The sequence below is a fragment of the Canis lupus genome, chromosome 7 (assembly GCF_048164855.1).
Source record: "Canis lupus baileyi chromosome 7, mCanLup2.hap1, whole genome shotgun sequence".
Taxonomy (NCBI): Eukaryota; Metazoa; Chordata; class Mammalia; order Carnivora; family Canidae; genus Canis; species Canis lupus.
The window spans coordinates 15391701-15411238 of record NC_132844.1 but is presented as its reverse complement, the minus strand read 5'-3'; the positions used below and the strand labels follow the sequence as shown (position 1 = coordinate 15411238).

The 19538-nt window shown below is 36.6% G+C and overlaps 1 protein-coding gene across 3 annotated transcripts in view; it reads right to left on the bottom strand.

Moving 5' to 3' along the window:
• FBXL4 (F-box and leucine rich repeat protein 4) overlaps nucleotides 1–19538 on the bottom strand; it is a 78824-nt gene that overhangs the window by 14158 nt on the left and 45128 nt on the right. For all 3 annotated transcript variants that reach the window (XM_072831993.1, XM_072831994.1, XM_072831995.1), the window contains one exon: nucleotides 2507–2578. In XM_072831993.1, coding sequence (XP_072688094.1) covers nucleotides 2507–2578 — 72 coding nt within the window. The remainder of the gene's footprint in view (nucleotides 1–2506; nucleotides 2579–19538) is intronic.

Genomic DNA, 19538 nt, shown 5'->3' with positions numbered 1-19538 from the left:
AAAAATAAAATCAAAGGAATCTTCCTCCCTTTTGGTCAACTGACAAAAGAGAAACTGTAATAAACATGGTATTAAAGTGTCAACAAAGATCTGTGTGTTACTGTTCTGGTGAACCCTGGACCTGCTGTGAAATGCGAACAGTATTTCTATGACAGGTGCGGGATGTTTCAGCCACAATGCTAGTAATGGGATCAGCAATGTTAGTAGTAGTTCTGAACTTCAATGTCAAGTCCTTAAAACTTAATTTCCTGACAACCAAATATCAATAGCAACCATATTTTACTGATAACTACATACTTTAATTTAAAAATAGCCAATTTGGGGGGGCATCTAGGTGGTGTAGCCAGTTAAGCATTCAATTCTTGGTTTTGGCTCAGGTGGAGCTCTTAGGGTCATGGAATGGAGCCCTGTTTTGGGCTCCCTGCTGAGCATAGAGTCTACTAAAGTTTGTCTCTACCTTTCCCTCTGCATCCCCAGCTTTGCACTCTTTCTCTAATAAATATATAAATCTTTAAAAAATAAATAAACCAATAAAATAGCCTATTTATCTTGATGCTTAAGAAAAGTAATGCTTAAGTAGCATTTTCTACAGTATATCATATATTAAGAGATTAGTAGTAGTAGTAGTCAGGTAAAGTTGGAAAACACTGGCTTACACAAAGGCATAGTTTCTTTGTTGTAGGACATACCACTGAAAACTCCAGGAGGAAGATAGAGGAGCATTATTTCCTATTTTTGACCAGGAATCCCTACCTCACTGCCTCCTAATATACATCCTTTCTTGATCAAAAATCTTTTAGGACTAATATTCCATTGTCAACTTGAAAATGCTGACTTAAAATACATATCATTCTAAAGACAAACATAAATATAATTCCAAATACAAAGTGTCTGTGGCCAAAGGCCTGCTTTTCTAGAGGATGTTGCTCCAGTTTAAGGGGAGGTAAACGACAGGCAGAAAAAGTATCTCTAGCCATGATTAAGCAAGGTGCTTCTCAATCTAAAACGGGTGGGTGAGCAATAGCAAAGATCCAAGTGGCAGGAACTGGCTGGTCTGTAATCATAGACAGTGCCATCAAATGTCACCAGGCCCATCTAGAAGAGTCATCAGAGGGACCCAATAGTAGCCCATGAAATGGCTTGCTAAAGGTAAGAATTTGATCAAAAGTAAGGAAAGCCTAATGCTGAGTTAGTGGGCTCCCAAGACTGTTTCCAGATACTGGGGTCAGCCTAAGCCCATACCTGGGGTTTAATCAGGCCTGACCACCAGGATGGTTTTCACATGGGGATATGGACATAAACACGTGGCCATAACATGCCTCTCCAGCCCACACTGCCAAATCCTGGAGCATCTCAGAAGCCATTATTGAGCTCTAAAAGGTATTCACATGGGATTTCTTTTAGGTTGAATCCAAGCTCAGGACTCCAGGAGAACTTCTCTGATCTAGCAACCATCCTGCTTACACATGTCTGTCTTCCTAATAAGTGGACACAAAATTGGAATGGTTTGGAATCTCCTGAATCTGGTTTACTTTTGTAAGAAAGTAAAGAGGGCAGCCTGGGTGGCTCACCGTTTAGCACTGCCTTCAGCCCAGGACCTGATCCTGGAGACCCGGGATAGAGTCCCACATCGGGCTCCCTGCATGGAGCCTGCTTCTCCCTCTGTCTGTGTCTCTGTCTCTCTCTGTCTCTCTCTCTGTCTCTCATGAATAAATAAATAAAATCTAAAAAAAAAAAAAAGAAAGTAAAGAAGGATGGACTGTTGTTGCAGTGGGAGATGTACTTCCTAAGGTGTGCATACAAATACCAAAAATTCTACTGTCCCTTGAGTCTCAGTATTTATTCATAAGCCACATAATTTAGATGAAAAAAATTTAGCTCATTCCATTATATCATTCAATGGCACATCAAATCATAATTTTAAATCCGGAAGGACTTTAAAGATGATCTAGTCCAACGTCCCTATGCTTTTGGGTTTAAAGGACCAGTAACGTTTCAAAAAAATTTGAGTTCTAACATAGGGTATCCATCCTTTTTATCTTAACCAATAAGGACAATAAAACATACACCAAAACCAACAACAAACAAACAAAAAACAGGAACCAAATGTACCTAAATCATCGACATTTCCAGGAAAGAATTTCAGAACTTTAAAATCAGCTTTGTGACAAACTTACTGAGCTCCTGTCATCTGGGCATAACTGATATTTTGTAAAGAAACCCAGAGAGGCAAACAGCTTGTCTGAAATAACATCTGGCCTGAGGCAGAACCAAACTTTTTTTTGCCACATACACTTCTTTCCTTGCTCTCCTAGATAAATAATGTCAATGTTTCAAAGACATGCTCTCCAATTTAAGACAAATGTTTGAAAGCAGGGTACACAGTAGTTCACCATAAATCTGAAAGGCTGTGGGTGAGTGCAGAGTGGGTGGGTCAGGATAAAATTCACCCACGGGAAGAGAAAAAGAACAAGCGATGGAGCAAAAAGAATTGTCAAATACTTACCATTACACAACTGCCCAAACTGAGGTGCTGAAGCTCTGAACAGAAGTTCAAAATGCTAAGCAGTGCTGTTTGCTGCCATCGGGGACCACGTTGGTGGCAAATATGGAAGGTGAAAGAAAGTGAAACAAAGAGAAGAGGTCAATTAGACATTAAAGGCTGTCACTGCTTTTCCTGGAATAGAGCTGAAAACCTAAGTTACAGATACCACAATTGCCATTTAATGAGTCCCCAGGTGCTCTCACCATTGATTGGCTTGAAGTCAAGGTAATCATTACAGTTTCCATGTGAGTCGCCACTTCGTATATGGTTTTGCATGCCCCACCGAAACCTATAATTCCCTGTGACCTCTCAGCCCATTTCCCAAAGGTAAGCAATTCGAAAGTCTCCTTAAGATTGAACAATAAGACAAGCTAAACAGGCTGTCCCTCAAAAAAAGGAAAAAAAAAAGCCAAAACCCAGAGAGGGCTCATGCCACTCTGAAGAACAGCGGCAGCTCTGACATTCACTGATCAGCTGCTGCCTGATGGAGCTGCCAATAGAGTCACCCCAAATCAGGATTGAGCTGGTGACTTTAATGTCAAAGGATTCTCTCTGCTGACAACGATACCAACAACCATTGAGCACCTGTCACCAGCGACATGCTGACCGGAACATATATAACATGCACTTTCTAGTCATGTTCCTGCCATTTAAGCCCATCTGCTCTGTGCAATGAAAACGGTCTCACCACTAAAGAAACCCAAAGGTATGCTGGACTGCTACATAATCAACGTACCTAAAATATCTCGATGGAATGCCTGCCAGGAAAAATTACTAAAAAAAAAAAAAAAAAAAAAAAATGCAAAGCATTCACATTTTTTTTCTTAATCTGTAGGAAAAAACCTACTCAAACTTATGTGGCAAAATTTCGTTTTAAACATTTTAACTAAATCCTATCCAATTAAAATGAAAATGATAATGGACCACCTCTGTTTAATCTGTTCAGTTCAGAAACTGAAAAGTACCGGTCAGGGAAAGGATGAAGAATGTGTCAGTGACAATACAAAACAGGAGTTCAAACCCAGATGAGATTCTCACTGACAAAATAATGAGCTATTTCATATAAAATACAGATAAAGTAAATAAGGCAAAAATAAAATAATAGTTCAAACAGTCCCAGAACAAAACCAAATTCAAGGCTAATTGTTTCACTGTTGGGTATTTCTTTAAATTTAGCCAAAAAAAAAAAAAAAGAAAGATTAAAAAAAAAAGCTTATTTGATTTTATGATTTTATGCTTGAGTTTCAATACCACTTATCACATTTATAAGCATGTAGCTAATAACCATGTAGCTCTCAGAATGCTGAGATCTATGAAGATAAGTTAATTTTCAGGTTCCCTATAATATTTAGCTATTTTAACTTACTAATAGATGGTAAAATGACATTAGGTTTGTTTTATTAAAATACCAGATCTGTATGACAAGGTTGTTTGTTAAGATTTTCTCATAAGCAAGATCTAGAACATACTAGAGAATTTTTAGAGAATTCCATATATTCTCGTGGATGAGGACTCACAAAAAATATATATACACACATCTCATTCAAGGAACCTGTTGGGAATTTATTTTTAAACTATTTTAATGGCAAATCTCAAGACAAGAATAGAATCCAATATAATGAATACCCATTTAGCTGTAACTCAGATTTATCAAACCTTAACATTTTACTTTGTTTGCTTACCCTTCTCTATTGCTGAATCCCTACAACCATTCACATACTTCCTTGGAGGCAACCTTTATCATGACTTGGTGTTTAAAAATATGCTTGAAAATTATATAATTTTATTACACATTATGGATCCATAAATAGCATATATTGTTCTACATGGTTTCTATACAAAGGGTACTATATAAATGCACATATACTTTTGCATCTTCCTCACAAGTATTTGAGGTCCATGTCGCTACTCACAGCTTTTGTTCACTGACTTTTTAGCGGTTGTATACTATCCCATTATGCAAATATATTACACAACATATATGCTCATTTGATGAAGTTTATGTTTCATCATAACAAAGAATGTTAAAATAACCGTTTTTATAAGTGCTTTCTTGTGCTTTTTATAGAAGAATATTTCTCTACAGCACATACCAAAGGAAGAATTTCTAGGTTTACAGTATGCTTTGACTTTATTAGATTTTGCAAAACAGCTTTCCTGAGTGCCTGCATCAATTTACTCTCCCATCAGCAAAGCAAGAGTGCTGGGTCTCCACATCTTTGCCAACATAGTCTTTTCATCCTTTTTAACGTGTGCGACCTGATGAGCATGGAATGGTATGATATGCATTAGTATGATTACTAGCAAGGCTGAAGATCTTTTCGTATGTTTATGGGCAACTCCTATTTCCTGCTCCATAAATTGCTTAATCATATCCTTTGCTGATTTTTTCCATTAGGCTGTTTCTTCCTTCTTGACTTGTAGGAATTTTTTTCTACACTGGATATGAATCTTTGTCCGCTCTATCCATTACAAGTATCTTCTCTAAATGTGAGACTTGGCTTTTGTTTTGTTTACAGAAGCTTCTGAGACATGAAATTTTAAGTTTTAATATAGTCATGTCAATCTTTTTCCTTTCTGTTTGTATTCTGTTGTCTTTTCTAAAAAGTTCCTCGTTATCCAAGGAAGAATATTCTTCTTTTTAAATGACAGCACTGAAGTTTTTCTTTTTCTTACACTTAGGTTTTAACCCAACTGTAATGGATGTTTATACATGGCAGGATATCAAATTTCACTTTTTTCTTTAAAAATAACCACTTTTCCTGGTTCAATTTGTTGAAGATTCTACTTCTACCTTATCCACCCATTTGTGGTGTCTTTTGTCATATTTTCACATCTCCATATGTGAATGAGTCTATTTCTGGGTCATTCTGTTCCTCTTGTCCATTTGCCTCTCTCTGCACCAACACTTACATCTTAATTATTATACTTCGTAATGAGTCTATAAATGTGGTAAGGTTTTTCATTTTTCAAAACTCTTAATTGTTCCTGGTCCTTTGCTCTTTTGTATGAATTTTAGAATCATCTTAAAGATTTCAGCCTAACTTTTAAAATACAGAAAAGATTAGTTTACTTTCTTCCCCCATGGTCATTATAGCTGATCCTTGAACAATATGAGAGTTAGGGGTGCTGACCTCTGCACAGTCAAAAACCCATAAGTATAATTTTTGACACCCTCAAGGCTTAACTACTACTAGCCTATGATTAACTGGAAGCCTTACCAATAACAGTCAGTTAAACACATATTTGGTATGTTGTATGTATTACATGCTGTATTTTTACAATAAGGCAAGCTAGATATAGGAAAATGTTATGAAGAAAATCATAAGGAAGAGAAAAATGCATGCAGACTACTGAACTATATGTACTGAAAAACATCCACATATAAGTCAACCCAAGTTCTTCAAGGGTCAACTGTATTTGATTTATTGGCATTTTAATAATTTCTGTGTCACAACTGATTATATATGAAAACTTCTCACTGAATTTCTCTTGTTAGAGAATATTTTTAATAGTTCTTTTAGTGTCTGCGAGTGGTAAAATCTTAACACACATTTACAGTCATTATTAACATGTTAGGTACTGCTATAATTATATATATTAATCTTTGCGACAACCCTATTATGTTTAGTCCTCACAGCAACCCTATACACTCATTTACTCATTTAACAAATATTTATTGAATGTCTATTCTGTATTAGGGACTGTATAGACACTTGAGATATATCAGTAAACACAGCAGATAATAACCCATAAGGTACATATCATTATTCCCATTTATTTATATCTTTCTTAAAAGATTTTATTTATTTATTTTAGACAGAGTGAGAGAGCACAAGCAGGGGAAGCAGCAGAGGGAGAGGGAGAAGAAGGCTCCCCACTGAGCAGGGAGCCCGAAGTGGGCCTTGATCCCAGGACCTTGGGATTATGACCTGAGCTGAAGGCAGACACTTAACAGACTGAGCCACCCAGGTGGCTCCTATTTATTTGAGAGAAACAGAAACAGAGAGAAAGCAAGCATGAGCAGGGGGAGGGGCAGAGAAAAAGGGACACGCAGACTCCCTGCTGAGCATGGAGCACAGTGAGGGGCTCGATCCCAGCACCCTGAGATCATGACCTGAGCCAAAGTCAGATGCTTAACTGACTGAGCCACCCAGGTGCTCCTTTAAGTCACAGAAAGTTAAATACCTTATTTTGTCTTTATATTTTCCCTCAATCTTAAATGGAAATTTATTCAGACTTAAAATTCTAGGATGATACTCACTTTCTTTCATTACTTTAAAAGTATTACTCCATTACCTATTAGCCTCTATTATTTTGATAAGAAGTCTATCATTAGCCTTGTCTTCCCCTGTAGGTAATATTTCTTTTCTCTCTAGAAGCTCTTATCCCTTTATCTCATATTCTGCAGTTTCATCACAATGTATCTAAAGATCTATTTTCACTTATTGTTTGGTATCCTGAGCAAACATTGTTGATTCAAAGACATCTTTCATCAAGAAAGATGAAGATTCTTAACAATTTTCTCTTAAAATGTTGCTTCCCTATCATTTGTTCCTTTTTTTTTCCCTTCTGGAACTCCTAATAATGAACACTGGAGTCTCCCAAGACCAGTGCCTACAGTAGTTTAAAAAATAGGTCCACAAAAAAATAAATAAATAAAAATAAAAAATATGTCCACAAATTATTCTATACTTCTTCCTTCCTTAGTTCTTCTCCCTTCAAGTGGGGGCTGGACTTAGTGATTTACTTCCAACAAAAGAACATAGTAGGAATGATGGTATGTTAGGTTACTGTGGTGATTAACTTATAGGAAACTGGACTGAGCCACAGGGTGCCCAGATATTTGCTCAAATATTATTCTGGGTGTTTCTGAGAGGGTGGTTTCAGATGAGATTAATATTCAAATCAGTAGATTGAAAGCAGGTAATTCCCTAATGTGGATGGGCCTTATCCAAGCATCAAAGATCTGAATAAAACAAAAGGCTGACCGTCCTCCAAGTTAAGGGAATTCTTCCTGCCTGATGGCCTTCAACCTGGCACATCAGCTTATTCCTGACTTCAGACTGACAATGAAATATCAACTCTTCCTGGGTCTCAAGTCTGCCAGCCTTCAGACTGGAAACATTGGCTCTCCTGGTTTTCAGGTCATTAGACTTGGACTGAACTACACCATTGGCTCCTCTGGGTCTCTGGCTTGCTTACTCACCCTGTGGGCCTCTGACTTGCCAGCCTTCATAATTATGTGAGCCAGTTCCTTAGAATAAAGATACACACACATACACACACACACCTCTTATTACTGTGTCTTTGGAGAACCCTCATACTGTTATAACAGGTCTATGGCTCCTCTTGGTTCCAGCCTCCCCCAATGCTCACTCAGGAGAAGCCAGCTGCCATGTCATAAGGACACACAGAAAGCCTATCGAGAAGCCCATACTATAGAGAACAACAGAGGCCTCTGACCAATGGCTAAGGAAGAAGTCTGCTAATGGCCATGCACATAAGCTTGGAAGCTAGTCCTTTAGCTGCAGTCAAGCTCTGAGATGACTGCAACCTTGTTAGAGACCCTGGGCCAAGACTCTTCAGCCAAACAGCTCCCAGTCCCTGACCCACAGAAGCTGTGTGACATCATGAATGTCAATTGTTTTAAGCCACTCAGTTTGGGGGTAATCTATATACAACAATAAATAAATAATACAGTGACTGGCATAGAGTAGACACAATATATATTTATTAAATCAATGAATAGGATTATGATGATGATTAACTGTGTGTGTGTGTGTGTGTGTGTGTGTGTATTATACAAACAATGGAGAGTGGTGCCCGACATTCAGAGCTTTTGAATGCACTTAAGTTTAAGTGCATTCCTCAAACCTCCTTCTAATTTAGCAATTCTATCTCTCTGTTCAATGTAGAACTTAATTTTTATTACAATGACTATTGTTTATTTCCTACATTTCTAACTAGTTCTTTTCTTTTTAAAGATTTTATATATTTACTCATGAGAGACAAAGAAAGGCAGAGACATAGGCTCTGCGAGAAGCCTGGTGCAGGACCCGATCCCAGGACCCTGGGAATCTTGACCTGAGCCAAAGGCAAACGCTCAACCACTGAGCCACCCAGGTGCCCCTAACTAGTTCTTTTCCACAACTATTTGTTCTTGCTATTTCAGTCTATGTTCTATAATTTATTAGTCCTTTTTTAAAAAAATATTTTATTTATTTATTTGTGAGATACACAGAGAGAGGCAGAGACATAGGCAGAGGGAGAAGCGGGCTCCCCATAGCAGGACTTGATCCCGGGACCACTGAGCCAAAGGCAGACGCTCAACCACTGAGCCACCCAGGCATCTCTCTTGTTCCATTTTAAAAGACGCTTTCATTTACTTCTTTGAACTCCTATTCCCTGACTTCACTCTTTTTATTCTTCCTTGTCTAATAGTCTTGCAGATTGCCCCCACCCAGAACTAGCACTTCTACTGAAAGTGCAGTGGTCCTGCTCTGCAGTGGTACTAGGGATAGTGCAGAACCAGGAGAGGCTTGGCTCAGTTCTGACCACAAGGTCCAACTCATGCCAGGGTACTATATACTTTTTGGTATATGTGCCCAGGCCCAAATCCCTCCCTTCTCTAAGATTTCCATCCAATCCCTGGGGTGGCCTGGACAGCCATCTAACACACTCACCTAGCTCCAACTACCCCCATGTTGGGACAAGAAGATTCTCTTGAGAAGTTTGAGGTACATTCCTATTAAATAAGTTCTTCCAATTAAAATTAAGAGTAAGACAAAAAAAAAAATGTGTTGCCAAGAACAGCATATCAACCTGTCTGGACTCCTCTCTAAGGAGAGGAGCCTATCTATTGCTTACCGTTTAGCTTAAAGATTGTGACTTTGAGGCACAGGCAACATACTTTTGAATTAAAATTCTCATAATTATATATTTAGAAAATATTTTGTGTAAGGGTAGATGCATTCTGGATGAATTTCAAGCCACAGAAGAGGAATTCATGGCATACCATACATATTTATGCAAATATTTTACAATAACTTACAGTATGCACAAATTGGGGATTAAAAATTCATTTAATAGTAGAGAGAACTATTATTTTCATACCTGCCTTAAAGAAGGAACACAGAATAAAAAAGATTCATGTCAAATGATATTACACAACTTTGCTAAATAAGAGATGGGAGTTGAAGTGCTGAGACTCCCATACAAGGGGATGGAAGTGATGGCTATGGGAAACAAGGATGACCTTGGGAGAGATGCTGTGAAGAATGCAACCAGGAATCAAAAACAGATAAACAAAAGGACAAACAGGTAGCACTGAGGTGAACAAGTACAAGTTTACAGTTTCATGACTTTCTCCAGAAGAGCTCATGAGAAGCCAGAAACTGTGGGAGTACCCAGGTTTAGAGAATACAACAATAGTGTGCAATTTCTCTAGGTCCAATTAACTAATTTCCTCCCTGAGTATCTTTAGGACATTCTTTCTCTATGCAATTCAGAATCAAAGGACTGCTAGAGATGCTGAAACGAAGAGGAGAAACTAGGAGAAACTAAAGAAAAATGAACTCTTTGTTTCCAGATATAAAAGGGCCCGATTTGGGGAAGACCACAGATTCAATGATTTAGAGCAGGAGTTGACGAACTATTATTGCCAGCAAGCCAAATCCAGCCTACAGCCTGCTTTTGTAAATAAAATTTTATTGGAACAAAGGCACACCCAATCATTTATGTATTGTCTATGGCTGTTTTTTACACTACAACAGCAGGGTTAAGTAGTTGTAACAGAGACCATATAGCCTGCAAGGCCTAACGTATTTACTACCTGGGCCTTCATGAAAAAAGTTTGTCCGCCACTACTTAAGAGAACGATTCTACCGTAATGAGTGCTTTCAGCATTTCTACAGGTCTAGAACACATAAATGGATGGATTAAAGCTACATTATCAAATGTGCTATAGAAAAGGAATTCAGAAATAAAAAGTGAAAAATTGTATGAATCTCTTATTTAAGACTTAAGATATCTATTAGATCCCCAAGTCCACAAATTCTGATTAGTTCTGTAAAATTCAATAGAAGCACAAGAGTAGCTCTATAAAATTAAAATACAATTTAAATAGCTTTCAGCTTTAATAATGCAAAACAGCTGATTCATTTTCAATTGAGTTTGTAATTTTCAAACAAAGGCCCAACCTTATTTAAATCACCATGGAAAGGAATTCACTAAGGAGTGACTGGATCCATGTTAATTTCTCCTACAGAATTATCAAAACAGGAGTGCCTGGGTGGCTCAGTGGTTAAGCGTCTGCCTTTGGGTCACATCATGATCCCGGGTCCCGGGATTGAGTCCTGCATAGGTTTCCTGCATGGAGCCTGCTTCTCCCTTTGCCTATGTCTCTGCCTCTCTCTCTCTCTTTCTCTCTCTCTCATGAATAAATAAATAAAATCTTAAAACAGCAACAACAACAAAAAAGAATTATCAAAACATACTGTAGGTGAAGGCTGGCATTTAGTAGTAGAATATATGCTCCTAAAGAAAGAATTCTTTTGCATTCCACCTAAAATCTAACTACAAACCAGCTTCAAAATCCAATGGATAACTATATGGCATAGAGAATTATTATTAATGCCTCTCCTCATTATAAGGAAATTTATTAAGAGGTAAAAGAAGGAAATTCAAATTTTCATTCACAGTTTTTAAAGAAATGCAACCTATAAACTACATAACCTTCCATTCTCCAGACTTCTAAAGTCCTAACCAACAATACTTAATAAGATGATAACTAAAGTTTATTACACTCACATGTAAGTTTTAGACAGTCCAGATTTATGGCTTAGTAGAGTCATATTTATGCATGGCATGTACATTTTATAATACAGTGAGACATTGTTTAATCAATGTGTGCAGGACTGTGTTCACCATTTTATATTAATACAGGTTTATAGTTGTTATAACTAGTTTATGACCTTTGTTGCTCAGTTAAAATTAATTGTTGCTTATCTATAATAAAGAATGCAACCCTTAATTATAATATTCTTAATATAGGAAAGTAGGATTCCAAATCAGTATTCTCTACTCTAAAAAATGATTCCTAGAAACCATTCTAAAGGAACGTTAAAAGTTTATATATTATAGAAATATATTAGCTAAATAGAGACTTGTGACATCACCTGATCACAAACAAATGCACTTTCACTGATCATTATATTTCAAAAACATCAAAATAATATCTACAAGTAATGAAATGAGATTTTATAAAAGTATATTCACTATGTGAAAATTCATAAATTTGCATAACAGATTCCACCAAAGAAATCCAAAAAACACAATCAATTAGCATAATTTAAAATAAACATATGTATGGGGGCACCTGATGGGTTTAGTTGGTAGAGCATGTTGACTCTTGATCTTCAGGTAATAAGTTTGAGCCCCACATTGGGCATGGAGATTACTTAAAAAAAAAAAAGAAAAGAAAAAAACCACATATATGTATGAATCTTTCTCTAATTTTTTTTGCCCCAATGTTCTAATCTCAATAAATCTGAGGAAGGGAAATAGAATAAAAATTGAAGTATTTTGAGAACTGATTAAAGTACTTGAAACTATATATAGAGACAATCATTATTCTAGAATATTTAAATTCAATTACAGAGATTTGCTATGAACCATCTACAACAAATTGTTCTCTTTTATACAGTTTAAATATACAGTGTGATATGGGTTATATAATGACACATAATCACAACTGAATATCAGAATATGGTTCAAATAATTTATTAAATTCCCAAAGGTCAAATGTATGATAGAACAAAATCTTGGACTAAATCACAGACATTGGCCACCCTGAAGCCTCATTTCAAAACCTATTTTTGCCCCTGTTGTGGATCTCTTTTGTAATCATACAGTTGAACACAGCTTTGCTCCCAGAATACTACACTGACAAATTTCCATATCAGCCCATAATAGATGATGGCAGAGATCTGCAGTTACAAAGTCATGGCAGTTTCCATACCAGCTGAACTTGATAGTGACCTTACTGACTATATGTAATATATATATATATATATATATATATATATATATATATATATATATATATAGTTTCAATCAGAGGAGTAAGGGTTGGATTGTCAAAGAAGCATGTAAGAGGAGTCTGAGGCATATATTGGTTGACACTGTTCCATTGAAAAAGAGCACACTAGTCCAAAAACTTTATCTATCTTCTTTCCTGTTAGGATGAAAATGTCAACCTGTTCTGTGCTGATGCCTTTAATCATTTAAGTCACATAACTAATTCTCAGTGTTCTCATTCTAAACTCACCAAATAAGTTTTATAAGTATAATTTGGTTTCCCTTATGATATGCCAACAGTGAGAGAATGTGCTAATCAGCTATCTCTAATGAATGATGTCCTTTCTGGGTAGATTTTTTTATATCTGATTTACTGGTAGATGATAATGAGTCTGATCCCCAGGAGATGACACTACCCCCACATCCCACCTCACTGCACTGACAAGTCAGACTTCTTGACCCTAAATGAACCCTGACCCTGAAAGAACCACAGCCTATTCTCTCGGGTCACATACAATCAACCCCACCAAAAGATTCACATTCCCACTGGCACTTCTATAAAGCCTATCAGGATAAAAAAAGTATAGATATATTCTTGTCTGGAGACATATATTAAAGACTTTAAAAGTTGTTTACTTTAATTTTTAACTCTTAATCCTGTGTAAGAAGAAATTATTAATATCCTTTTGTTTTATACATTATCTAGCCAAATTAGTATGTCTGAAGTGGACTGCATTTAAGTGGCAGTTAGCCAATGACCACTTGCATTAGCTGATTTAGGTGACCAACATAGGTTTTTCCTATCTCGATTTCTCTTCTTGGACTGTTACCCACACCAGCTCTGTTACGTGAGTGGCCATCTCTTTCATTTAAGTTTGTTAGCTGCACTGACTCCCTTCAAGGCAAGGCCATCTCTACTTCTACTTACCAGTATAAAATAACATGTTCTTTAAATCAAATAAGAATGTGGTAAGGAGACCACCATTATCTCTGTGTCAGAAAGCAAATTCATGGCACTAAATCAAATCATACTGCTTTCAAAAGACAGTGTATGTATCCTTTGTGGGACAGCTGAGGCACAGGGTGGTATGCATTTTCATGTATGTATCTCTTCTTTGCCAAATAAACTGGCACAGATGACAGAAAATATGAGAAGAGTGCTGACATGCAACAGAAGTAAAGATCGGCTACTTTTGTTGTCTTCTAGTTGATGAAGATGAAGGCAGTGGGGTCCTTGAAACTGTCGTCCCTGCCTAGTAGGCCAAGTCAACAGCTGCCAAACCAGACTTGCGGATTACTGTCATATACTAGTCCCCCACAATACCTATAATCAGTTTTTTCACTTCTTCAGATTCTTTCAATTTATGCTCTATCATTCTTGAAGTGAGGCAATCAAAACTGGATGCAGGTGTTCCATTTATAACTCCAACTTTTAAAAAACACACTTGGTTTTCTTGTCTGCTGCTAAGCAACAGAATGACATTCTTACTGAGCTACTATCATGCCCCATCTTACACCCATTCCAGATTTTTTTTTTTTTTACAAACAAAGAAAAGGTAAACAGGCTCCAACTTCTAACACTAATCCAGATTGTTTTAGTAAATGCACAGGATTTCTCTTAAAGATATTTTTTATGCAATATGTTAAAAAGTTATTGTTATGCTATCCTCTATAAGCTGTATTAGTTTATTAGGGCTGCTGGAACAATGTACCATAGACTAGGTGTTTTAACAATAGAAATTTATTTTTGCACAATTCTGGAAGCTAGAAGTCTGAAATCAAGGTGTCAGCAGGGTTAGTTTCTTCTAAAGCCTCTCCTCTTGGCTTGAAACTGGTCGTATTCTTCCCGTCTTCACATGCTCTTCCTTCTGTGTATATCTGTGTCCTAATCTCCTCTTCTTATAAGGACACCAATCATAATGGATTAGGACCCATCCTGATGACCTCATTTAACTTTAATTAACTCTTGAAAGACCCTTCCTCCAAATACAGTCACATTATGAGGTGCTGGGGACAGGACTTCAACATATGAATTTGAGGGAGAGACAATTCAGCTCAGAACACAAGTATTTAAGAGTAGGTTGCAGATATATGCCCCTTTAGAAGTAAAGTATCTTCTACTTATTTTCAAATGGTTCAGGAAAAAAAAATTATGCATATGGTAGGAGAATCTACTTTTTATGCTACCTTTTTTAAAGTCTAAAATCACTTTGAAATAAAACATTTACTTTTAAGTATTTAAAAGTCTATTTAATGAGTTAAATTTTTACAGTCCTCCTCTTGTGAAAATACATCATCACATATGGCAGAAGTAGTACTTGTAATTAATGTTTATCATACATAATAAGAATCTTGTGAACAGAGAGGAAAAGGACCAGTGGGGTCAAAACAAAGTCATTCCCATCATTATATATCCAAGTCTATTACAATTATCTCTTCATCATGAATAGCAGAAGAACCTAAGTTCAATAGAAGTTTCTTTTCTAAGTTTCCATCTTTTGCCTAAAATGTTGTCTATACAACCCTAGAAGATCCATCAAATTCATTAAAAAGAAAACTACCCTATTTGCCAATCCATTTCACTAGTTTCTCTGGTACACATAGTAAAATAAGGCATAAGTCTTGGCTCAAGGGCCACTGCATCTAAAAAGGTTGCCCAACAAGGGTCATTCTCCAACGAAGCACAAACCGGTGACATTCTTAGTATGCATTTGGGCTTACTGCACACCAGTCTACTTTATCTCTCTTTATCATAATAGTATCTTGTTCTTTAGTAGGCGTATGTTTACTGCTCTGCATCCACTGAAGTTCAACAAATGTATAACACTAACTCAGCAAATAGCTTATTTAGTGATTTTTTTGGTTGAGTTATAAGAAGACATTTGTTATTTCTCTGATGAAACAATTTTTCATCTCAATCGCAAACACATCTAAAAAATGAAAAAGATCTCATGAAATAAATGAATAAAACAAGCTGAACTATATTTCACTATCTTTTAGAGCTAAAAATTCTGAACAAATACAGTTCAAATATTTTCTTACAAGTTTTTCAAGTTGCAGATCTACCTATCCATCTGCTTAATACATGTGCTTATCTAATAATGAAAAAAAAAAAAGAACCGATAAGAGCTAGCTATTACTCATTCATTCAACACAAATGTACTGAATACCTACTAATACGTTCACTACAGTAAGCACCAGACACCGTTCTATGTACTAGTCATGAAGAAGTATATAGTCAAACATGGTCCTTCTAATTATGGAGTTCGTAATTTAGGAATCAACATTCCTTGTACCAGAAATAAATCAAAAAGGTGAGAGAGAATTTAGCCTAAATTTCCCTTAGCACATGATGGGAAAGATACTCCTACTTTGGAAGATCTATAAGAATACTTCATGGAGGTGGAAATACTTGAGCAAATCTATTTGAGTAAATCTAAACTACCATTTTCACATTTACACAAGTTTATCTAATTTCTACACAAGGTGTGTAGTTTTTTTAAACATATAACCTTAATTTGTCTTCTCAATAGCCAATGTGATAGGGTAAACTTGTTTTTTTTTATTTTTTAGTATTTTATTTTTTATTATTTTATTTTATTTTATTTTTTAAGATTTTATTTATTCATTCATGAGAGGTACAGAGAGAGAGAGGCAGACACAGAAACACAGGCAGAGGGAGAAGCAGACTCCATGCAGGAAGCCCGATGTGGGACTTGATCCAAGATCATGCCCTGGGCCGAGGCAGGTGCCAAACCACTGAGCCACCCAGGGATCCCCTTGTTTTTTAAAAAATATTTTATTTATTTGGGAAAAAGCGAGAGAGAGAGGATACAACCCCAGTTTCTGACAAGGTGACACACGAGGCTCACCGGTCAATGCAGCAGCCTTGATGGTGAAATGTGTCAGGTAGGGAGAAGCCCACTGCCCTGTGCTCATTGCCTATTTCACCAGGGGCTCAGGAAGGGGCCCCATCAGCACACCAGAATCTACCTACCAGCATGTAAGGCAATTCTGACCCTACTATACTTTCATCCTCCTGGGTCCTCAGTCTTATTGAGTAATCAGACCTATAATATGCCTGGTATGCCTAACCACTTAAGAACACACCACTAGATATCAACAACAACACATCACTTTATATACCAGAATTATTTGTGGGATTATTTGTCCCAGTGCTACTGTCCACTATGGTATAATATTGAGAACTGGCCTATGTTTTCTTTTCTTTTCTTTTTTATGATAGTCACACACACACACACACACACACACAGAGAGAGAGAGAGAGAGAGAGAGGCAGAGACACAGGCAGAGGGAGAAGCAGGCTCCACGCACCGGGGGCCCGACGTGGGATTCGATACCGGGTCTCCAGGATCGCGCCCTGGGCCAAAGGCAGGTGCCAAACCGCTGCGCCACCCAGGGATCCCATATAAACTGTTTTCTTAAAGCAGTTTATTATGTACTGATTCCACAAACTATTACTTAAATATTTCTAAATATAATTTAAATAACTTATTTATAAATGCAAAACTAAGACTTCAAAGTAAGTTTGTTCATAATAAAAATAAAAGACCAAAATTCCACTTCCCTGTAGTAGTTTCAACTAGAAAATATTTATAGAATATAAATTAATAGTTTATATCTTATACTGGATCATGACATTGTATATGTTAGTTCTAATGTTGTACTTCCTTACCAATTGCAAACTAGAAAAGGAATAGGTAGTAAGATAAACTCTATGCTTTAAATAGAGGCAGCCAGGATACCTGGGTGGCTCAGTGGTTGAGCGTCTGCCTTCGGCTCATGGTGTGATCCCGAAGTCCTGGGATCGAGTCCTCCTGTGGGAGCCTTCTTCTCCCTCTGTCTATGCCTCTGCCTCTCTCTCTGTGTCTCATGAATAAATAAATAAAATCTTAAAAAAATAGAGGCAGCCAAGTTATTAGAATAACTACCATTCTATGCTTTTATATATCTTATAATTTTATTTATTTTTTTAAAGATTTATTTATTTATTTATTTATGATAGACAGAGAGAGAGAGAGAGAGAGAAGCAGAGACACAGGAGGAGGGAGAAGCAGGCTCCATGCTGGGAGCCTGACGCGGGACTCGATCCCAGGACTCCAGGATCATGCCCTGGGCCAAAGGCAGGCGCTGAACCACTGAGCCACCCAGGGATCCCCTATCTTATAATTTTAACTTAACACTGAAACCACCGAATCTGGGTTCAAATCCCAACTCTAACTTATTGCCCTGTGCCACTGGGAAAGTTACTAATCTTTTGGGACCTTCATTTAATCATCTGTAAGATGAGAGTGACACCTACTTTCATTGGACTAGTGTAAAGAATTAAATTATATGGATGCCTGGGTGGCTCAGTTGGTTAAGTGTCTGTCTTTGGCTCAAGTCATGGTTCCAGAGTCCTGGGATTGAGCCATGCATTGGGCTTTCTGCTCAGCAGGATATCTGCTTCTCCCTCACTCCTCCTTCCTGTTCCTACTCTCTCTTTCTCTCATATAAATAAATGAATATTTAATAATTTTTATTAATTATAAATAAGCAAATATATATATAAATAAATAAAATCTTCCAAAAAAGGAATTAAATTACATGCAAAATGTCTAGGCCAGCAAATAATATACTAGGAAGCTTTCCGAAACTTTGGGACTAAAACCCAGGTCTCCAATATCCCCTAAATCTTTGTTTACTATGTACACAGACTGACTTAAGTCTTACAAAATGGCACAGATGTATGTTTATTAGTGTAAATTATATATAGGCACATAAAGTGTAACTCTACCAAATCATAAATCTGACCTCTCTGAAGTTAAATGCTATAACAGACTCAACATTTTATAATAATAATTTTTGCTTATTTTAGAGCTTTGTAGAATTTAGAAAAATGGGTAAAAGTGGCACTGGATAATTTGTATTCCTTGTTTAAAAAAAACTCTCCGAAGAAGTTCAAATTTGTATCTTCTTTTTCTTCTCGTATATTTCCTTAAAGCCAACAGAGGCATTTAAAATTAATTGCTGTTCCTTTTTTTCAAAATAGTTTATAACATCTAAATGTACTGCCAACAATTATGTAGAAGGCTTAGAGAGAATCCAAACCCCTTAACTGTGTCTTCTTATTCCCTGTTTGCTCTTCATCCACCAACTGAGAACAGGACAGGAAATATACATGCATTGAAGAAAAAAGTAGTGACATGATGCTTTGCTTAAGTGACAAAGGAGGTGTTGGCAGATTGATATGAATACCACTGTAGTAGCTCCTGCTTAAGAGCCCAGCGGATCGTGCTGCCTTCTCCCTTTATTCCTGTCAGCTACTGAGTACCCATGTCAGTGTCTGATATTGAGCCCAAGGATGAGAAGACAACAGAGGTGAACAGAGTATAGGTAGAGAGCACTGAATACAGACTTTCAGAAGTAGGAAAAGAGAACACTGCCTGGCTAAGTTTTCCCAGTTTCGAATTTCTTATGTCACTAAAATGGCATTATTTTTTATGTTATTGTAAGTCAACTGTAAATCATTAAAATTTAATTTTATGAATTTTTTACATATTCAGTGTCAGAAAAATTGTATAAATTTATAAATTATTTTTGTAATATTATAGCAAATGGACTAATAAAAATAGACTTTAATAGGTAGTAATGTAGGTTACAACACAAATTTTATTTAGTGGAGTCATATGATTTTACATCTATATTTAAGTAACTGAAGGAAGCTGGAGCTGATGCTATCTAGACTTAGATACATATATATAGATCTCCACTCTTGAGATAGGAAATCTTCTCAGTCTTTTATAAACCACACTTTAAAAATATATATATACTTATATGTGGAATTTAAGGACCAAAACAAAGGAACAAAGGGGAAAAAAAGACAAAGAAGAAAAACACTCTTAAATAAAAA